This window comes from Oncorhynchus gorbuscha, linkage group LG19 (assembly GCF_021184085.1).
Source record: "Oncorhynchus gorbuscha isolate QuinsamMale2020 ecotype Even-year linkage group LG19, OgorEven_v1.0, whole genome shotgun sequence".
Classification (NCBI taxonomy): Eukaryota; Metazoa; Chordata; class Actinopteri; order Salmoniformes; family Salmonidae; genus Oncorhynchus; species Oncorhynchus gorbuscha.
In genome coordinates this window covers 14,034,013-14,057,505 of record NC_060191.1, presented here as the reverse complement: position 1 = coordinate 14,057,505, position 23,493 = coordinate 14,034,013, and the positions used below count along the sequence as shown (strand labels likewise).

Genomic DNA, 23,493 nt, shown 5'->3' with positions numbered 1-23,493 from the left:
GGGTTATGCAGACATTAGATGAGATTGGGAGGAAGCAACAGGTGTGTTTTTGCTGAAGATACTGTCAGTTCACTGTGTCAGTCTGCTAGATGAGCTTACAGAGTGAGAGACAGAGAGAGAGGGACAGGGAGTGGAAGAGAGAGCGAGAGAGAGACTGACAGACAGACACAGTCGGGGGAGGGGAGTGTGTGAGAGAAACTGCAACGAGAGACACCAAAATTGAGAATTGGACAGTACCACCAGAGAAAAATGGCACCCATGGGTGATGTTCTCCACCTGTTAGTCATCTTGTCCTTGTTGGAGAAGGGCAATGCCAAAGTGGGAGACTTCAAAGCAGCAGGAGCCACAGCACCAGGAGATATCATCATTGGAGGGCTGTTTCCCATCCATGAGGGAGTAGAGGAATCCCCCAACATCTCAGCACCCCATGAACCACAGTGTGCCAGGTACAGTAAGTGCCAAAATAAGATTGGGTGTTGTAAAGAGATTCCTGAGGATTCTCTCTCTCCTTCTCTGTGGGGTGTATGCGATTCTGTCCGCATTCATGCCTAAGTGTTCGTGAGAAAGAGTTTATTTATTCTGACAGGTTAACCACAGACAGTGTGATGATCCAACTATGCCTTATGTACCTTACACAAAAATGCACGCATACACACACACACACACACACAAACAGGTTCAGCATGGACGGGTTCACCCAGGCATTGGCTATGATCCACGCTGTAGAGTCGGCCAACAGATCCCCTGTCCTGACTACACTAGGAATCTCTCTGGGGTACCGTATCCACGACTCCTGCTCTGATGTCACCACCGCTCTGAGGGCCTCAGCTGACTTCACACAGGTAAAGGCTCTTTAGCCGAAACGTTGGTCAAATCAATCCACAGCAAGTATAGATAAGTGTGTGACCTCTTCCTCATTTGTATAGTTTATTTTCCATTGGCCAGCATCTCATTTAAATGACGTACATTCTTTACTTCAAAGGATCCCACCACGGACTGTGGGGGAGGGGCCAACACCTCTAACTCTTCCCCGCCAATTATGGCCGTCATAGGAGCCACTTCCTCTGAGATTTCCATCTCCGTTGCCCGGCAACTCAACCTAAAGCTCATCCCTCAAGTAAGCAGCCAAAACCCACCCACAGAGTGACGGTTGATGGACAGTAACAACATAAATAATAATAAAGTACTGAGTTGTGTTGAATAAATGAAATAGACAGCAATGATGATACAGATGGATGGCCAAATCAATCCAACACAATGTAGACGGAAATTAATTCTCTCTTCGAATCATCACAGATCAGTTACGCCTCCACCGCCATTATCCTGAGTGACAAGATCCGTTTCCCTGCTTTCCTGAGGACCGTACCTAGCGACCTGTACCAGACAAAGGCCATGGTCCAGTTGCTTAGCGACAGCAACTGGACCTGGGTGGGCGTGGTCACAACGGATGGAGACTACGGCCGCTCTGCTTTGGACAGCTTCGTCTCCCAGGCAACCACCTCAGGGATCTGTGTGGCCTTCAAGGAGATCCTCCCTAATTCACTAAACAGTCCTGACAGCGAATCAGCAATCAGCCAAGCCGCCGACACCCTCCAATCGAACCACAATGTCAAGGTGGTGGTGTCATTCGCCAAGCCTACTCAGATGATGTACCTATACCAGAAGCTGAGGAGTCTGGGGTCGGGGGAGAGGGTATGGGTGGCCAGTGACAGCTGGTCCTCGTCCAAGGAAGTCCTGGGAGAAATGGACCTCCCAGATATTGGCAATGTGGTGGGCTTCTCCTTCAAAAGAGGCAACCTGGCTCCTTTCCATCGCTACCTGATGAACCTGAGTGACATCAATGATGTCATAGGAAACAACTCCTTCCTAAAGGAGTTCTACTCACTGCTAAACAGGTCGGAAAACTCTGGGGTTTTGTCCTCCACAGTCCCAGCAGAGATCCTGCTAAAGAACAGCCATGTGAACTTAGTCTTCAATGTGGAGATGGCTGTCAGTGCCATCGCCCATGCAGTGGCTGATATCTGCAGCAAAAAGGACTGCAAGACACCAGGCACGGTCCAACCCTGGGAGGTAGCTACTGCACAACTCCTCATGTCTACAGCACATCAGACTTTACTTATACACTGTATCTCATCTAATATTCACTGAATATAACAAACATGAGGAACACTTTCCTAATATGTAGCTACACCCCCACTTTTGCCCTCAGAACAGCCTCAAATTGTCGGGGCATGGACTCTACAAGGGGTCGAAAGTGGTCTACAGTGATACTGGCCCATGTTGACTCCAATGCTTCCCACAGTTTTGTCAAGTTGATTGGATATCCATTGGGTGGTGGACCACTCTTGATTCACATAGGAAACTCTTAAGCATGATATACCCAGCAACGTTGCAGTTCTTAACACCTGGCACATAATACCATATCCCGTTAAAAGGCACTTAATAGCACACATACACAATCCATGACTCAATAGTCTCAAGTCTTAAAAATACTTCTTTAACCTGTCCCCTCCCTTTCATCTACACTGATTGAAGTGGATTTAACATGTGACAAGAATAAGGGATCACAGCTTTTATCTGGATTCATCTGGTCAGTCGATATCATGGAAAGAGCAGGTGTTCGATGTTTTCTATACAGTGTATTTTGGATATGGCTTGGGTCTATGGTATGTGAACTTACATATGAAAATACATTTGCATTCATTTCAGGTGCTTGGAGCCCTGAAGGACAGTTGCTTTGAGCTGGAGGGGAAAAACTACACGTTTGACCAGAAAGGAGACATCAACCTGGGCTATGATGTAGCCGTGTGGAGGTCTGTGAGAGGGGACATCAACGTCAATGACGTTGCAGCTGAGTACCATCCAAACAACAACAGCTTCAGCTATACCAGCGGAAACACCAACAATCTCACTGACCTGAGGGTAAGGGTTAGGTTTAGGGTGAGGATAAAGGTTAGGTCTCAATCTCTTTTAGTCTGTTTGCTAGGCTGCCACACAAAGGTTCAAATACACATCCATATTAACCTATCCCACTTCACATAGAGAGACAAACAGGCCGGAATGTCAAATAATCTACTTTCTTTCACAAAGTGACGAAAGAAAACTAAACATACCGGTTTGAGAGACTTCTCAGCTCAACTGTAAAACAAGTAAAGATGGAAATTAAATAACACCTAATCAGTGAAACAATGGGCATTGTTTGAATGTGAAAACCACATACCTTGGCACATACTGGGAGCACCTGTCTGTTATCACACATTCCTGTTAGATCTCAGTGATGATCTAAAAAGCAAAACTCATAATTACCAGAGCATATAATCATTGGTTGAATAGTTTGAATATACCTGGCCTATTGAACACGGTTTTATATCGAGAGATAGTTTAAACTGTGCCCAGGAAACTGGCCTTACACGTAAAGACTTGTTTGAATACTACTATTAACAGAATTAAGTCACAGTTTTCTTGGGTCAGTGTAACAGGATTCTTCCGTCGAAGGAGAGGAGGACCAAAATACAGCGTGGTTGAAATTCATGTTTGTTTTTAATAAGAAAACTATACATGAATAAACAACAAAAGGTGTAAACCCGAAACAGTCCCGTGTGGCACAAACACTGACACAGGAGACAATCACCCACAAAACCCAACACCAAACAGGCTACCTAAATATGGTTCCCAATCAGAGACAATGACTAACACCTGCCTCTGATTGAGAACCATATCAGGCCAAACACAGAAACAGACAAACTAGACACACAACATAGAATGCCCACTCAGGGTGTGACAGTCAGCCATTTAAATTAGTGCATTGTGTCCCGGTGCAGGATGTGGTGTCTGTTTGCTCGCCTAGCTGTGAACCTGGGAAGTTCAAGAAGATTGCTCAGGGTCAGCACACCTGCTGCTATGAATGCATCAACTGCACTGAGAACCACTACTCCAACAACACTGGTTAGTTCTCCTGTCCTGTCTCTCTATACACACCAGTGTACTCTATCTCTCCTCAGTAAACAGGTGTTGCCCTGTTGTTCACGCAATCTTCCTCCATGTTTTCAACATGTTATCTAAGATTTCCCAACACTGTTCTTATCCAAAACATTTAGGACTAGGCAACGACACACATTTCTATATGCTAGACAGTTGTTCAAGTAATATCCTACCTTACAACCCTTCTCTCCAGACATGGACGAGTGTCTCTCTTGTGATACAAAGAGAGAGTGGTCCCTGGAAGGGAGCTCTGGGTGTACCCATAAGACCCTGGAGTTCTTCTCCTGGCAGGATGGCTTTGCGGTGGCGCTGCTGACACTGGCGGCCCTGGGCATCGTCCTGGTTCTCATGGTGGGGGCTCTCTTCCTACACCACCACCAGACCCCCGTTGTGAGGGCTGCCGGGGGGCCTCTCTCCCAGATCATCCTGCTCTCTCTCGTGGGAAGTTTTGTTAGTGCTGTGTTCTTTGTAGGTCATCCCAGCAGCCTACAGTGTAAGGTATGTACGGTACACACAGTTTGGGAAACACTGCTATAATGTACTGCCTGAATGTATCAGTGTTATTTTGTGAATTCATGGTTTATTGTGTGTGTATTGTTCTGAACCTTTTGTTACTTTGTGGTAAGGAATTTAGTTTGTAAACTGAAAGAAAATCTAAATACAAAGAAATAATACATTTCTGTCTCAATGTCTCATATCTTCTCATCTCATCGTCAAGGTGCGTCAGGTGCTGTTTGGCCTCAGCTTCACCCTGTGTGTTTCCTGCATCTTGGTCAAGTCCCTGAAGATCCTGCTGGCCTTCCAGCTCAACCCTGACCGGAAGGATGTTCTCCGCCGCCTCTACCAACCGTATGCCATCATCTGTCTCTGCGTGGCCCTACAGGTCCTCACCTGCACCCTGTGGCTGGTCCTTCAGAGCCCCCGGGAGAAGGCCACGGTCTTCACCACCACTGTGTTGGCCGAGTGTGACGAAGGCTCCCAAGTGGCGTTTGGTGTGATGCTGTGCTACATCGCTGTCCTGGCGCTCGTATGTTTTGCCTGCGCGTTTAAAGGCCGAAAGCTGCCACAGAAGTACAATGAGGCCAGGTTCATCACCTTCAGCATGCTCCTCTACCTGATGTCCTGGCTGATATTTGTGCCTGTCTATGTGACCACCTCTGGGAAGTACCTGCCAGCAGTGGAGATGGTGGTCATCCTCTTCTCCAACTATGGCATCCTCAGCTGTCATTTCTTCCCCAAGTGCTACGTCATCCTCTTCAAGAAGGAGCACAACACCAAGAGTGCCTTCATGAAGAACGTGTTTGAGTATTCCAGAAAGGGCATTACTGACTCTAGCTCTGTCTCTGAGACTTCAGTCTCTCAGACACAAGGGTATCGCATCAGTCCCCCTTACTCCATCAGTTCACCTTCCTTCTTCATGTCTCCTCCACCAATAGAACCCACAGCACCTCAGAACTACTGGTCCGTTGACCAGAACATTCAGAGCATTGACACTGCAACCCATTGCACCGTAGTAGATCATGGAGTGTTTGTCACAGGTCAGCTGACTCGACCACACCGTCGGAGGAGAAGCATGAGCCTATGAGTGGAGTGGACCAGTGTCTGGAACTTTTACATCTTACAGTACATCACACAGTGTGTCTCTGTGATCCTATCTTTGGTTTGACTGTTCCCATTTTACTTAGTCTAGTGGTATGTTTTTTACCCAACACTTTATTTGACACTGTTATTGTCAAACTCTGTCATACAGTGTTATATTCATCTATCAATATTTGTATTGGTTAAGCGCCAATGGTGTACAGGGTTGATTTATTTCTGAACTGCATATGATTTCTATACTGTGTGAAATGTTCTAACTAAGCATCATGGAGGATGTTGGTTTTTGCTATAGATATACCATCATGCTGTGTGTTGAATCCCTGATTAGGCCGTTTCTATGTGTAATGTATACAGTAAACAGCATTTCTATCTATTATGGGTGCTGATGCAGCAGGATACAAATTAGATATTACATTTCATATTGAAAACAAGTCTACGATGAACACAATAGTTGGAATTTGTGTCAGTTTCTTAATGCATGCCTGGTTTGTCAGTGGACGTTATTGAAGTTCTTACATATTTCTAAATACCTTGACATGTATTTCCACATTATTCATGTATATTATTCACGTATATATTAACATTACTTTGTGTACAGTATATTAAACGTTTGAATGTGCAGTTGACTTTCAGTTGCTGTTTCCATGCTCTAAATACATGTCCATTCAATTACTTACCCATTTAAGCAGGTGTAACTTCTCTCTCTGTGTATGTTGACATCATATCTGCTTCTTCTCACTGTCTGCTCTGTTTTCAGAGCCCACCTGATGAGCACACCTATGCTGTCTATAGAGAGAGAGAGAGAGAGAGAGAGAGAGAGAGAGAGAGAGAGAGAGAGAGAGAGAGAGAGAGAGAGAGAGAGAGAGAGAGAGAGAGAGAGAGAGAGAGAGAGAGAGAGAGAGAGAGAGAGAGAGAGAGAGAGAGAGAGAGAGAGAGAGAGAGAGAGAGAGAGAGAGAGAGAGAGAGAGAGATGCTGGCATTTTCCCAGTGCCCAAACACATGTGCTTGTAGTAACTGTACTACACTGAGCTCTTCCCTCCATAGTCTGGAGCTGTGTCCTTCAAAGCTCAAATATCCCGGGCTCTACGGTAGTAGAACATTCCATGAATGAACTCTGGGCTTCTGCTCTGCTGCTGAACAGTAGTCTCAGAAACCTGACCCTAGGCAACAGTACAGGCTAAGGTCTGGTTTCAATGACAAACTCTTTTGGCAACATCGATAAGGTGGAAAAAAAATTCAGACAGACAACTATCTCAACATCACGAGGAAGACATGCCAGAACGGCAAGATTTGAAACCAAAGTTTGCAGAAAAATCCTTTGCAGTGATTTTGGTGAAAGTAGTTGATCCAAACTAGCCACTTGCAAAATGAACTTATTCAAAATAACCTCTGTTATCCCCATCTTGCTAGCTACTATTTTAGATTTTGAAACTCGACCCTAGTCACTGCTGAGAACAGCATGTCTGCTCTATATCTCTATGTCTTTGTGGTACAGGGGCTGTTTTTAGACCAGAGAGCATGTTTCTGTGCAAACGGATAGGCCCAAATCCATGATAGTAACTAAAGAATCGAAAATCTTCCATTGACATCAGTGCATTATTAACAATAAGTTTGAATTAAGTGCGCACATCTGAAGATATTTTTCATCTCATCTCTGTTGTCTCCTTCTCATTAGTAACTCCAGTGAACTTCCACTCCTGTCCCTGCCATTGTCACCAGACTCACCTTCAAAGTTGGCTGCAATGTTAAAAGCCCACTTTGACTTGACCAAGTTTTTGAGGTGTGAGTCATTGAGGAGATGTTGAAATTTTGGTCTGTCCTAAATTCCACCAAGCAACCGGTGATGATGAAGACTGCATAATCATTGGAATGAGGAAACAAACTATTCACTATCTCAAAAAACAAAATCTGAAACCCATAGACATGCATGCATACCGAAGTGTGTGTGTGTGTGTGTGTGTGTGTGTGTGTGTGTGTGTGTGTGTGTGTGTGTGTGTGTGTGTGTGTGTGTGTGTGTGTGTGTGTGTGTGTGTGTGTGTGTGTGTGTGTGTGTGTGTGTGTGTGTGTGTGTGTGTGTGTGTGTGTGCGTGTGCTTGTGCTTGGAGCGTCTGTCTGTTTTATAGGAATTAAACAGACAAGTTCCGTGGAAACCATTATTGCTTTTGTGCAGAATAACCCTACAGAGGTCAAGTCAAAATCCCCTCAATTCCATCCACCAAGAGACCTTACATTATGTCTAAGATAGAAGTTAATATATTGTTTCTTCATTATTTTGCAGTCAAGTCCACATTAACCTCTCATGGAAGAGCCAGACAACAGCTCCATGAGTAAGTCCAGCTTCACTCACAGCCCTCTGTGGTCCATTGGGTTAAAGGAAACAGAACCACAATGGTGGCATGATACACTTATCATGTTTTAGGGAAGACCCAGATGCAGATAGTGTTGGAAAAACAACAGGTCAAGGGCGAGTCCAAAAGGTACAGAACAGCAGGCAGTCTCAGGGTCAAGGCAGGCAGAGTTCAATAATCCAGTGTGGTGTGGTGGGGCAAGGTACAGCACAGCAGGTAGGCTCAGGGTTAGGGCAGGCAGAATGGTCAAAACCATGAAAACTAGAAAACACGAACTATAGAAAAGACAGGTGCAAGGGGACACCACTGGTAGGCATGACGAACAAAACTGGCAACAGACAAACAGAGAACACAGGTATAAATACACATGGGATACTGCGGGGATATAGGAGACACCTGGAGGGGGGTGGAGACATGCACAAAGACCGGTGAAACAGATCAAGGTGTGACAATGCTAATCACCTAAACTAGGGGATTCTGGACAGAATACCCCAGAAGTTATTATGGCCTCTGTATCAAAGCCGAAAAGAAAACACAAAAAAAACATTCCCAAAATGGAAGAGAAATAAATCAACCTAAAACATAAAAATTATTTCATCCAATTGATCAAACATGATAAATATTAGAAAACACCTTTTTTTGTGTCTGACAAAATGTAGCATTAAACAATTTCCAACTCACTTGAATATATATATATATATAATTTCCAACTCCTTGGGTCAATTAAAGTGGTCCTCAAAATGTACACATTATCTCAATTTTCATAAAATGTAACATGTCAAAAGTAAAGAGCCGTTCTGTGAGTTTGTGTGGCCTATCACTTTGAAGCTGAGACATTGTTGCTCCTAGACCTTTCCACTTCACAATAACAGCACTTACAATTGAACAGGGAGGCTCTAGAGGGGCAGAAATTTGACAAAATGACTTGTTGGAAAGGTGGAATCCTATGATGGTGCCATGTTAAAAGTCATTCTACTGCCAATGTTATCTATGGAGATTGCATGGTTGTGTGCTCAATCGTATACACCTGTCAGCAACAGGTGTGACTGAAATAGCCAAATCCACTCATTTGAAGGAGTGTCCACCTACCTTTTTATACTTAGTGTATATATATAATTTCCAACTCCTTGGATTAATTAATATGGTGCTCAAAATGTACAAGGCATCTGCAATTTAAAAAATCTTAACCAGGAGCCAGGTTTCAGGAGTGGGTTTGATGATGAGATTAAAGCTAAAAGAAAAGTAGAATGCTGAAATACTGTGCTTGGGATCACACACACTAATAAAAGCTCAGCAGTTCAGTGTAGCCAGGTTGGGTTTCCTCCACCAATCAAGAGTTCATATCATTTAAAATAAAACATTTAACAACAATTTTCTATAAGTTGTCATAAACAAAACATATTCTAGAAGAACTTCTAAATAAAATATGTTCTAGAAGCCATTCTAAACCAAACATGTTCAAAAGCTGTTCTAAACAAAACATATTCTAGAAGCCATTCTAAACAAAACGTGTTCAGAAGCTGTTCTAAACAAAACATATTCTAGAAGCCATTCTAAACAAAACGTGTTCAGAAGCTGTTCTAAACAAAACATGTTCAAAAGCTATTCTAAACAAAACATGTTCTAGAAGCCATTCTAAACAAAAAATGTTCTGGAAGCCATTCTAAACAAAACATATTCTAGAAGCACTTTCTAAACAAAACATATGCTAGAAGCACTTTCTAAACAATACATGTTCGAGAAGCCGTTCTAAACAAAACATATTCTAGAAGCACTTCTAAACAAAACATGTTCTAGAAGACGTTTTAAACAAAACATCTTCCAGAAGCCATTCTAAACAAAACATGTTCTAGAAGCAGTTCTAAACAAAAACAATTCTAGAATCCGTTCTAAACAATACATGTTCTAGAAGCAGTTCTAAACATAACATTCTAGAAGCAGCTCTAAAAATGAGGGGAACCAGAGGACACAAATACATGAACAACAGAAGATCAGAAAAAAGCAGCAACAGGTACGTGTGCACTACATATCTAAGTCAGAAACACTACATATCTAAGTCAGAAACACTACATATCTAAGTCAGAAACACTACATATCTAAGTCAGAAAACACATTATACTGCATTTAATAATTCACACCTTCCAATTAGTATGTACAGTTGAAGTCGGAAGTTTACGTATACCTTAGCCAAATACATTTAAAATATGTTTTTTCACAATTCCTGATATTTAATCCTAGCAAAAATCCCATGTCATAGACCAGTTAGGATCAGCACTTATTACATATTTTAAGAATGTGAAATGTCAGAAAATAGTAGAGAGAATGATTTATTTCAGCTTTTATTTCTTTCATCACATTCCCAGTGGGTCAAAAGTTTACATACACTCAATTAGTATTTGGTCGCATTGCCTTTAAATTGTTTAACTTCAATCAAACGTTTTGGGTAGCCTTCCACAAGCTTCCCACAAAGAGTTGGATGAATTTTGGCCCATTCCTCCTGACAGAGCTGGTGTAATTGAGTCAGGTTTGTAGGCCTCCTTGCTCACACACGCTTTATCAGTTCTGCCCACAAATTTTCTGTACGATTGTGGTCAGGGCTTTGTGATGGCCACTCCAATACCCTGACTTTGTTGTCCTTAAGCCATTTTGCCAAACTTTGGAAGTATGCTTGGGGTCATTGTGCATTTGGAAGACCCATTTGCGATCAAACTGCCTGACTGATGTCTTGAGATGTTGCTTCAATATATCCACATAAGTTTCCTCCCTCATGAAGCCATCTATTTTGTGAAGTGCACCAGTCCCTGCAGCAGCAAAGCACCCCCACAACATGATGCTGCCACCCCCATGCTTCACGGTTGGGATGGTGTTCTTCGGCTTGCAAGCATCCCCCTTTTTCCTCCAAACATACCAATGGTCATTATGGCCAAACAGTTCTATATTTATTTCATCAGACCAGAGAACATTTCTACAAAAAGTACGATCTTTGTCCCCATGTGCAGTTGCAAGCCGTAGACTGGCTTTTTCATGGACGTTTTGGAGCAGTGGCTTCTTCCTTGCTGAGCGGCCTTTCAGGTTATGTCGATATGTCGATATAGGACTCGTTTTACTGTGGATATAGAGACTTTTGTACCTGTTTCCTCCAGCATCTCCACAAGGTCCTTTGCTGTTGTTCTGGGATTGATATTCACTTTTCGCACCAAATTACGTTCATCTCTAGGAGACAGAACGCGTCTCCTTCCTGAGCGCTATGACGAATGCGTGGTCCCATGGTGTTTATAGTCAGGGAGGGTTAGAGGGAGTGTGAGAGAAACTGCAACGAGAGCCACCAAAATTGAGAATTGGACAGTACCAACAGAGAGGTGATGGAACCCATTGGTGATGTTCTCCACCTGATAGTCATCCTGTCCTTGTTGGAGAAGGGCAATGCCAAAGTAGAAGACTTCAAAGCAGCAGGAGCCACAGCATCATTGGAGGGCTGATAAGATCTCTCTCCCTCTCTCTGTGTGTGTGCGTGTGAGATTCTGTCCACGTGTATGAATAAATGTTCGTGAGAGAGAGTTTATTTACTCTGACAGGTTAACCACAGACAGTGTCATGATCCAACTATGCTTTATGTACACACACACACACACACACACACACACACACACACACACACACACACACACACACACACACACACACACACACACACACACACACACACACACACACACACACACACACACACACACACACACACACACACACACACACACACACACACACACACACACACACACACACACACCCAGGCATTGGCTATGATCCACTCTGTAGTCGGCCAACAGATCCCCTGTCCTGACTACACTAGGGATCTCTCTGGGGTACCGTATCCATGACTCCTGCTCTGATGTCACTACCGCTCTGAGGGCCTCAGCTGACTTCACACAGGTAAAGTCTCTTTAGCCGAAACGTTAGTCAGATCAATCCACAGCAAGAATAAACTATTTGTATAGTTTATCTTCCATTAGCCAGCACCTCACATAAAGATTGTACATTCTTTACTTCACACAGGAGCCAAACACAGGAGCCAACACCTCCACCTGTTCCCCACCCATCATGGCCGTCATTGGGGCCTCTTCCTCTGAGATTTCCATCGCTGTTGCCTGGCAACTTAACCTGGAGCTCATTCCTTAGGCAAGCAGTCCAATCCCACCCACAAAGTGACGATTGTTGTAACAAAAGGCTTGATAAAATAATAAATAAATATCTAAGTTGAATAAATGAAATAGACAGCAATGATGATACAGATGAAGGACAAAATCACTTCAACATTGGACAACCAGAAATTAATTCTCTCTTTGAATCATCACAGATCAGTTACGCCTCCACAAGAATTGAGCTGTGGGCCTCCCGGGTGGTGCAGTGGTCTAAGGCACTGCATCGCAGTTCTAGCTGTGTCACCAGAGATCCTGGGTTCGAGCCCAGGCTCTATTGCAACCGGCCTCAACTGGGAGGCCCATGGGGCGGCGCACAATTGGCCCAGCGTCGTCCGGGTTAGGGAGGGTTTGGCCGGTAGGGACATCCTTCTCTCATCGCGCACTAGCAACTCCTGTGTTGGGCCAGGTGCAGTGCACTCTGACCAGGTCGCCAGGTGTACGGTGTTTCCTCTGACACATTGGTGTCATTGCATTGCATTGTGTCAAGAAGAAGTGTGGCTAGGCCTCTCCTAAGTCCGTACAGGAGTTGCAGCGATGATACAAGACTGAAACTACTACCGCCTCTACCAACCCTATGCCATCATCTGTCTCTGCCTGATCCTACAGGTCCTCACCTGCACCCTGTGGCTGGTCCTGCAGAGCCACCGTGCAGAGAAGTCCACCGTGCTGAGAAGGCCACTGTGCTGGCTGAGTGTGACAAGGGTGGCGTTTGGCATAATGTTGGGCTACATCGCTGTCTTGTATGTTTGCCTGCGTGTTTAAAGGCCGCAAGCTGCCACAGAAGTACAATGAGGCCAGGTTCATCACCTGCAGCATGCTGAGAAGGCCACCGTGCTGTCTGAGTGTGACAAGGGCCCCTACGTGGCGTTTGGCGTAATGTTGGGCTACATCGCTGTCTTGTATGTTTGCCTACACGTTTAAAGGCCGAAAGCTGCCACAGAGGTACAACGAGGCCAGGTTCATCACCTTCAGCATGCTCCTCTATCTGATGTCCTGGCTGATATTTGTGCCCGTCTATGTTACCACCTCTGGGAAGTACCTGCCAGCAGTGGAGATGGTGGTCATCCTCATCTCCAACATCCATTTCTTCCCCAAGTGCTACGTCATCCTCTTCAAGAAGGAGCACAACACCAAGAGTGCCTTCATGAAGAACGTGTTTGAGTATTCCAGAAAGGGCATTACTGACTCTAGCTCTGTCTCTGAGACTTCAGTCTCTCAGACACAAGGGTATCGCATCAGTCCCCCTTACTCCATCAGTTCACCTTCCTTCTTCATGTCTCCTCCACCAATAGAACCCACAGCACCTCAGAACTACTGGTCCGTTGACCAGAACATTCAGAGCATTGACACTGCAACCCATTGCACCGTAGTAGATCATGGAGTGTTTGTCACAGGTCAGCTGACTCGACCACACCGTCTGAGGAGAAGCATGAGCCTATGAGTGGAGTGGACCAGTGTCTGGAACTTTTACATCTTACAGTACATCACACAGTGTGTCTCCGTGATCCTATCTTTGGTTTGACTGTTCCCATTTAGCTTAGTCTACTGGTATGTTTTTTACCCAAGTGGGTTGTTTTTACATTCAAGTCAATTTGGGTAACACTTTATTTTGACACTGATATGGACATGACAGTGTCTTAAACAAACAAACTCGGTCAAACTCTGTTAAGCGTCAATGGTGCACAGGGTTGATTTATTTCTGAACTGCATATGGGGCGGCGGTAGGTATCCTAGTGGTTAGATCATTGGACAAGTAACTGAACGGTTGCTAGATTGAATCCCTGAGCTGACAAGGTAAAACTCTGTCCTTCTGCCCTGAACAAGGCAGTTAATCCACTGTTCCTAGGCCGTCATTGAAAATAAGAATTTGTTCTTATCTAATTTGCTTAGTTAAATAAAGGTCAAATATGAATTAATAATAAATAAGATTTCTATACTGTGTGAAATGTTCTAACTAAGTATCATGGAGGATGTTGGCATTTGCTGTGGATATGTTGTGTGTTGGATCCCTGAATAGTCCGTTTCTATGTGTAATACAAACAGCATTTCTATCTATTATGGGAGCTGATCCAGCAGGACACAAATTAGATATATTGAAAACATGTATACAATGAATGCTATAGTTGGAATGTCTGTCACTGTTTCTTAATGCATGATTGGTTTGAATTGAATAGAATTGAATTTGTTTTAGGCAACAGACATATACAACAAAATGTACGATGTGGACCCAGAGGATATCACTTGAAAGTATTCATTCAAACGCTTGTTTCCAAAGTGGTCCTCGGTGGTACAAACAATAACACATATAATGATTAAAAGACAAGACAAAATTACAAACAACCATAAATACACTAATTTATTTTAACATCCTAAAAAGTGGCACTACTCACTGTGCTTCTCCCTAACATTAAACTCCACAATCTATTAATCTATTAATTGCACATCATACCGATCCTTCAAATAAATACACCTGACCAGCAGTAGGGGGCACAAGGGGCAGTGGAGGGGTTTCTCTTACTTAGGCAACCTTGGAGAAATTAAAAACTTTGCCCTCTTTTTAAAGCTATTTTCTCCAATGAAGGCTATTCCATAAACAAATACCTACATGGAAAGATCCTTCAAATAAATACACCTGACCAGCAGTAGGGGGCACAAGGGGCAGTGGAGGGGTTTCTCTTACTTAGGCAACCTTGGAGAAATTAAAAACTTTGCCCTCTTTTTAAAGCTATTTTCTCCAATGAAGGCTATTCCATAAACAAATACCTACATGGAAAAACATGCTCCTCGCAGTACTGTTTCCTCCTGGGATTTTACAAGACATAACACTAGCTCTGGTATTGTGACTGTGTTGGTTATAGACCATATCAATGTGGTTGTTCATGTAACTTGGGGCACGATCATTTAAGATGTCAAACATATGACTAAATTTAAGTTGGTCCACTCTGGACTCCAACAAGCCCACCTCCCGGAACTCCTGTACCCCTATGTGGGTCCTAGGGGGAATGTTCAGCATATACCTGACAGCATTATTTTGTATGACCTGCATTCTCTTTTTCAGATTTTTTGATAGTCCACTATACCAAGCAGAGCAGGCATTATCAAAATGACACTGAATCAAGGTTGAGACAAGCAGTATCTTAACGTTAATGTTAAAATATCTAGTGTCAGTTGACATTCTTGAAGTTTTTAAATACTTCCAAATACCTTGAAATCTATTTCCACAAATCTATGTCTTTTGCCGAACCCACCTGATATGCACACCTATGCTGTCTCTTTAGGCTGCAGGCCTAATGCCACGGTGACACAGGAAGAAAGAGAGAGAGAGAGAGAGAGAGAGAGAGAGAGAGAGAGAGAGAGAGAGAGAGAGAGAGAGAGAGAGAGACAGAGAGAGAGAGAGAGAGAGAGAGAGCTGCTGGCATTTCCCAGTGCCCAAACGCATGTGCAAATATGTCAAATATCCCGGGCTCTACAGTAGTAGAACATTCCATGAATGAACTCTGGGCTGCTGCTCTGCTGCTGAACAGTAGTCTCAGAAACCTGACCCTAGGCAACAGTACAGGCTGAGGTCTGGTTTCAATGACAAACTTTTTTTTGCAACATCGATAAGGTGAAAAAATCAGACAGACAACTATCTCAACAAATCACGAGGAAGACATGCCAGAACGGCAAGATTTGAAACCAAATTTTGCAGTAAAAACCTTTGCATTCGTATAAGTGAAAGTAGTTGATCCAAACTAGCCACTTGCAAAATGAACTTATTCAAAATAACCTCTGTTCTCCCCATCTTGCTAGCTGCTATTTTAGATTTTATTCAGGCAGATAGGGTAGGGACGTAGGCAGTGACGCTGTTCTTCTGTGCCAAAACAGTCCGTTATTGAAACTAGACCCTAGTCACTGCCGAGAACAGCATGACTGCTCTATATCTCTATGTCTTTGTGGTACAAGGGCTGTTTGTAGACCAGAGAGCACATTTCTGTGCAAACGGATAGGCCCAAATCCATAATAGTAACTCAAGAATTCACAAAAATCTTCCATTGACATCAGTGCATTAATAATAATAAGTTTGAATTAAGTGCGCACATCTGAAGATACGTTTCATCTCATCTCTGTTGTCTCCTTCTCATCAGTAACTCCAGTGAACTTCCACCCCTGTACCTGCCATTGTCACCAGACTTATCAATCATTTCAAGCTGATGTTGACTTTGGCCATTTTCAGAGCATCAACACTGTGTATCATGGGTAAATTGTGACTGACTGATATACTGATACACTGATATAATAATGAGTAGCTATTTATGATGCAAGGTGATTTGTAGATCAGTCTGTCTCGACTCGCCTTCAAAGTTAGCTGCAATGCTTTGACTTAACCATGTTTTTGAGATGTGAGTCATTGAGGAAATGTTGAAAATGAAGTCTTTCCAAAATTCAACCAAACAACAGTAATGACTGCAAAATCATTGGAACGAGGAAACAAACTATTCACAATGTCAGATTTCTTCTTCAGAGACCCATTCAGACACATGCAAACCGACAGACATTCAAAGAGTCACACGGAAACAAAGATTCCTAAAGATAATAACAGATTATAATGGTGTTTGCTTGAGTGAGCTGATAACAGCTTTTGGGAAATCTGTCATTTAGTTTCGTTTCTTCTACATAGAGAATTCCCCATTCTGAACCTGCCTGTCTGGTTGTGACACAATGACACCAAGAGGAGAGAGACAGGGAGAGGGTGAGAGAGAGAAGGGGTAGAGAAAGATTGAAAGAGGGAGAGAAATAGAGAGTTGGTGAGTTGGAGAGAGGGTGACAGGTGTCCCTCGAGATATTTCCTTGTGATAGCCTTGAGATTAGAGATAGCGTCAAAATGAAACCATGATCTCTCTATGTCAAGAAAATCTTTATCAAGAATGTTTGTCCTCATCATTTCATGATGATGATACCATCACTAAGTACATAACAGCTAAACAAATATGTCATGAAGAGGTCCACAAAAAGTCAGTTTGCACCATTCTCACACTTCGAACCCATCTCAAAAGACCATAAACTAAATTCTGGTTAACTGATACTGGACAAATACTGCAATGAAATAGGATATGGATGGAATTCTTAGAATGCCTAGTCACTGACACTGAGGAAATAATCGCCCTTGAGCAGGAAGTGCTATCTTTAACTGGGAGTGTTTATACTTTACTATTCTATGACAGCAATCCTAATTCTGGATTGCTAATCAACTTGTTAGTGAGAAAAGGTGACAATGTGTTATGAATAGAGATAGTTTAGGTGTTTTTTTGTGTGGATCACAACAGACAAATTCAGAGACGCGGTATAGTTTTGTGAAGTTCTCGTTGTTGTTTTACAGTGGTTGTCTCCAGTCCTGTGACATATGACACTCTCAGGTAAACTCCTACCGGTTTCTTCTCGTGATCACACTGAGGTTGAGTTAAGGGAAATGGCTGGGGGGGGGGGTGGAACTGGATCAGCTGCATAGACAGCACCCACACACCGAACGTGTCTGAAGGTATGCTTCTGTCACACATAGTGGACAAAGATTTTCTCATAACAGGGCCAGGACAAGGTCTATTATAAGGTCCTCTCTGTGTGTGTGTGTGTGTGTGTGTGTGTGTGTGTGTGTGTGTGTGTGTGTGTGTGTGTGTGTGTGTGTGTGTGTGTGTGTGTGTGTGTGTGTGTGTGTGTGTGTGTGTGTGTGTGTGTGTGTGTGTGTGTGTGTGTGTGTGTGTGTGTGTGTGTGTGTGTGTGTGTTTCGTAGGAATTGAACAAGTTCTGTCGAAACCGTCATTGCTTTTGTGCAGACAAATAGACAGATGTCCTGTAGACAAAATCCACTAAATGTCATCCGACAAGGGTAACAGATAATTGTATTTATTTATCCTTCATTGTTTTACAGTCAAGTCCTCATTAACCCCTCATAGAATAGACAGACAACAGCTCCATGAGTAACACAGTGCAGCTTCACACACGGCCTTCTGTGTTCCATTGGGTTAAAGGAAACAGAATCACAATGGTGGCATACGGTAATCACCTAAACTAGGGCATTCTGGACAGAATACCCCAGAAGTCCTTATAGCCTCTGTATCAGAGCCTAAATGAAAACACAAAACAATTCCCAAATGAGGGAGAAATAAATCAACCTAAAACGTAAAATGATATATCATCCAATCGTACAAACATGAGAAATATTAGATGTGATATTAGATTAATGTGTCTGACAAAATGTAGCACTAAACAGTTTCCATCTCACATAAATATACACTACCGGTCCAAAGTTTTAGAATACCTACTCATTCAAGGATTTTTCTTTATTTTTTATTATTTTCTACATTGTAGAATAATAGTTAAGACATCAAAACTAGGAAATAACACATATGGAATTATATAGTAACCAAAAAAGTCAAACAAATCAAAATATATTTTATATTTGAGGTTCTTCAAATAGCCACCCTTTGCCTTGATGACAGCTTTGCACACTCTTGGCATTCTCTCAACCAGCTTCACCTGGAATGCTTTTCCAACAATCTTGAAGGAGTTCCCACATTTGCTGAGCACTTGAACACTGGCTTCTTTTACTTCACTCTGCGGTCCAACTCAGCCCAAACCGTCTCAATTGGGTTGAGGTTGGGTGATTGTGGAGGCCAGGTTATCTGATGCAGCACTCCATTACTCTCCTTCTTGGTCAAATAGCCCTTACACAGCCTGGAGGTGTGTTTTGGGTCATTGTCCTGTTGAAAAACAAATGATAGTCCTACTAAACACAAAACAGATGGGATGGCTTATTGCTGCAGAATGCTGTGGTAGCCATGCTGGTTAAGTGTGCCTTGAATTCTAAATAAATCACAGACACTGTCACCAGCAATGCACCCCCTCACCATCACACCTCTTCCATGCTTCAAGGTGGGAACCACACATGCGGAGATCATCGGGTCACCTACTCTGCATCTCACAAAGACACAGCGGTTGGAATAAAAAATCTCAAATTTGGACTAATCAGACCAAAGGACAGATTTCCACAGGTCTAATGCCCTTATGTTTCTTGGGCCAAGCAAGTCTCTTCCACTTTTTGGTGTCCTGTGGTAGTGGTTGCTTTGCAGCAAATCGACCATGAAGGTCTTATTCACACAGTCCGCTCTGAACAGTTGATGTTGAGATGTGTCTGTTACTTGAACTCCGTGAAGCAATCTGAGGTGGTTACCTCTAATGAACTTATACTCTGCAGAAGAGGTAACTCTGGGTCTTCCTTTCCTGTTGCGGTCCTCATGAGAGCCAGATTCTTCATAGCGCCGGATGATTTTTGCGACTGCACTTGAAGAAACTTTCAAAGTTCTTCAAATGTTCCGTATTGACTGACTTTCATGTCTTAATGTAATGATGGACTGTCGTTTCTCTTTGCTTATGTGACCTGTTCTTGCCATATTATGGACTTGGTCTTTTACCAAATAAGGCTATCTTCTGCATACCACCCCTACCTTGTCACTTCACAACTGATTGGCTCACAACTGATTGGCTCAAATGAACTTTTAACAAGTCACACCTGTTAATTGAAATGCATTCCAGGTGACTAGCTGGTTGAGAGTATGCAAAGATTGTGCAAAGCTGTCATCAAAGCAAATGGTGGCTACTTTGAAGAATCTCAAATATACAATATATTTGTTTAACACTTTTTGGGTTACTGTCACATTGGTATGAAGGATCCGGAGGCAGGCGCAGGAATTACAGCGTACCGTGTAAAGGCACAGGGATGAAGACCAAGCAAACACGTTTACAAAACACAGGGTAGAAACCCAAACAAAAGAGCTAGGAGTGCCTCGAATAAATACACAATTGCACAATGATTATCACATGGGATGAGACCTGTAATCACAATATACGTGGCATTAAAGCCAAAACAACACACACACACATATATATATATATATATATATATATATATATATATATATATATATATATATATATATATATATATATATATATATAATTTCTTACATATAATTTCTTACATTTATAGATAATATACAGAGCAATTTCTATCTTTGTCCAAAATCGTTAAGTAAGTCCAATGCAAGGTTAACCACCATTGATTAAACAAAAAGACTGCAGGCAATACGAATAACGGTGCATGTACATTAGATAGAGGTGAATTGTGTCGCTTTGGCCGCCTATTGTGACTCACTTGTAGGGCGTGCTGGTAGCATATGACAGCACCTTCGATTGTGCATCAATAATTCAGCATAGCAAGTTTGTATGAAGGTCTGGTTATTAAATGGGTTTAATTTAATTAGTTTACGTTAGCTAGTTGGCTTCAACTTCACATACTGTAGATAGCTAGCTAATTGAATTAAATATCATCAGCTACCTAACTTCATATTAGCTAGCTATATTGATATATTCATTACTGTAAAAAAAACTCCAAATGCATTTGTAGGTAGCTAGCTAACAGCCATTGAGGAGAGTGAAAGGATAGCTGTAAAAGTGAGAGAGTAGGCTATTCTGGATAGGGAAGGTACTTTTGTGTAGTTCCTGTCCCTAGAACGGAGATAATAGCAACATAATAGTCAGTGCGGTGTAATTTGACTATAATGAAGTTTGTTTCTTGTGATGTTTTCTGTCTTCAAATAAAGAGCGCTATGAAAGCCCGTCTACATATGAAGAGTTCCCAATGAAGAACAGTAGTTCACAGTCCTGGTCCGGGGGACTCAAAGAGGTGCACATTGTTGTTTTTGCCTTGGCACTGCACAGCTGATACAAATGATCAACTTAGATTCAAGCTTCAAGTAGTATTTATGTATTCACTTGTGATGCTATCCTTGATATGATCCTGTTATTGTCACATGCTAGACATGCACATATTTGTCCATGCATCTATCAATCCAACGTTATCATGATTTTGTTATGCAGGTGAATGAGGACCCAAAAGCGACTTGGCGAAAACAGAGTCTTTAATCCAGTTTAAGGAAATAGCAATACTCCTAGACAAATCGGAGCGGTAAATAAAGTATAGAAAACAATTCCACTCGTAATCACGAGAACTGACTGGAGACTCGATAATAAACTGCAGGTTGCCTCGGGAAGGCACTTGACCGTAGCAGACTCAGACACCTGCTCACCACGCAGCATCTGAGGAAAACACGACACGACAGGGCGATACAAAGACACAGCACGGTGAACAATATACAAGGATCCGACAGGGCAGAAACGGAAAACAAGGGGAGAAATAGGGACTCTAATCAGGGGAAAAGATAGGGAACAGGTGTGGGAAGACTAAATGATTGATTAGGGGAATAGGAACAGCTGGGAGCAGGAACGGAACGATAGAGAGAAGAGAGAGAGGGAGGGAGAGAGAAAAAGGGGAACGAACCTAAAAAGACCAGCAGGGGGAAGACGAACAGAAGGAAAAGCAAAATGACAAGACAATATAAGACAAAACATGACAGTACCCCCCCACTCACCGAGCGCCTCCTGGCGCACTCGAGGAGGAATCCTGGCGGCAACGGAGGAAATCATCAATCAGTGAACGGTCCAGCACGTCCCGAGACGGAACCCAACTCCTCTCCTCAGGACCGTAACCCTCCCAATCCACTAAGTATTGGTGACCCCGTCCCCGAGAACGCATGTCCATGATCCTACGTACCTTGTAAATAGGTGCGCTCTCGACAAGGACGGGAGGGGGGGAGGGAAGACGAATGGGGGTGCGAAGAAAGGGCTTGACACAGGAGACATGGAAGACAGGATGGACGCGACGAAGATGTCGCGGAAGAAGCAGTCGCACAGCGACAGGATTGACGACCTGGGAGACACGGAACGGACCAATGAACCGCGGAGTCAACTTACGAGAAGCTGTCGTAAGAGGAAGGTTGCGAGTGGAAAGCCACACTCTCTGGCCGCAACAATACCTTGGACTCTTAATCCTACGTTTATTGGCGGCTCTCACAGTCTGTGCCCTGTAACGGCAAAGTGCAGACCTCACCCTCCTCCAGGTGCGCTCACAACGTTGGACAAACGCTTGAGCGGAGGGAACGCTGGACTCGGCAAGCTGGGATGAGAACAGAGGAGGCTGGTAACCCAGACTACTCTGAAACGGAGATAACCCGGTAGCAGTTGAAGGAAGCGAGTTGTGAGCGTATTCTGCCCAGGGGAGCTGTTCTGCCCAAGACGCAGGGTTTCTGAAAGAAAGGCTGCGTAGTATGCGACCAATCGTCTGATTGGCCCTCTCTGCTTGACCGTTAGACTGGGGATGAAACCCGGAAGAGAGACTGACGGACGCACCAATCAAACGACAGAACTCCCTCCAAAACTGTGACGTGAATTGCGGACCTCTGTCTGAAACGGCGTCTAACGGGAGGCCATGAATTCTGAACACATTCTCGATGATGATTTGTGCCGTCTCCTTAGCGGAAGGAAGTTTAGCGAGAGGAATGAAATGTGCCGCCTTAGAGAACCTATCGACAACCGTAAGAATCACAGTCTTCCCCGCAGACAAAGGCAGACCGGTAATGAAGTCTAGGGCGATGTGAGACCATGGTCGAGAAGGAATGGGGAGCGGTCTGAGACGACCGGCAGGAGGAGAGTTACCTGACTTAGTCTGCGCGCAGTCCGAACAAGCAGCCACGAAACGGCGCGTGTCACGCTCCTGAGTCGGCCACCAAAAGCGCTGGCGAATAGAAGCAAGAGTGCCTCGAACACCGGGATGACCAGCTAACTTGGCAGAGTGAGCCCACTGAAGAACAGCCAGACGAGTGGAAACAGGAACGAAAAGAAGGTTACTAGGACAAGCGCGCGGCGACGCAGTGTGCGTGAGTGCTTGCTTAACCTGTCTTTCAATTCCCCAGACTGTCAACCCGACAACACGCCCATAAGGAAGAATCCCCTCGGGATCAGTAGAAGCCACAGAAGAACTAAAAAAGACGGGATAAGGCATCAGGCTTGGTGTTCTTGCTACCCGGACGGTAAGAAATCACAAACTCGAAACGAGCGAAAAATAACGCCCAACGAGCTTGACGAGCATTAAGTCGTTTGGCAGAACGGATGTACTCAAGGTTCTTATGGTCTGTCCAAACGACAAAAGGAACGGTCGCCCCCTCCAACCACTGTCGCCATTCGCCTAGGGCTAAGCGGATGGCGAGCAGTTCGCGGTTACCCACATCATAGTTGCGTTCAGATGGCGACAGGCGATGAGAAAAATAAGCGCAAGGATGAACCTTATCGTCAGACTGGAAGCGCTGGGATAGAATGGCTCCCACGCCTACCTCTGAAGCGTCAACCTCGACAATGAATTGTCTAGTGACGTCAGGAGTAACGATGATAGGAGCGGACGTAAAACGTTCTTTTAGAAGATCAAAAGCTCCCTG

The 23,493-nt window shown here is 43.7% G+C and overlaps 1 protein-coding gene across 2 annotated transcripts; it reads left to right on the top strand.

Moving 5' to 3' along the window:
- The first annotated feature begins 57 nt into the window (after positions 1–57).
- On the top strand, positions 58–13,603 carry gprc6a (G protein-coupled receptor, class C, group 6, member A). Of its 2 annotated transcripts, XM_046315342.1 has the most exons (9): positions 58–446; positions 677–842; positions 983–1,117; positions 1,297–2,070; positions 2,710–2,922; positions 3,822–3,945; positions 4,175–4,479; positions 4,700–5,245; positions 13,251–13,603. In XM_046315342.1, exons 1-9 carry the CDS (start codon positions 250–252, stop codon positions 13,569–13,571), a joined length of 2,781 nt encoding a protein of 926 aa, XP_046171298.1. In that variant the 5' UTR covers positions 58–249; the 3' UTR covers positions 13,572–13,603. The 2 variants fall into 2 exon arrangements, with proteins under 2 accessions (XP_046171298.1, XP_046171297.1); XM_046315341.1 differs by lacking the exon at positions 13,251–13,603 and having other exon boundaries at positions 60–446; positions 4,700–6,206.
- Positions 13,604–23,493: the final 9,890 nt, after the last annotated feature.

Excerpts from the sequence above, each read along its gene's own strand:
- gprc6a (XM_046315342.1), top strand. The coding sequence starts at position 250 with ATGGCACCCATGGGTGATGTTCTCCACCTGTTAGTCATCTTGTCCTTG. Across the intron at positions 447-676 it reads CATGAACCACAGTGTGCCAG|GTTCAGCATGGACGGGTTCA; the intron begins GTACAGTAAGTG and ends ACACACAAACAG. Across the intron at positions 2,923-3,821 it reads ACAATCTCACTGACCTGAGG|GATGTGGTGTCTGTTTGCTC; the intron begins GTAAGGGTTAGG and ends GTCCCGGTGCAG.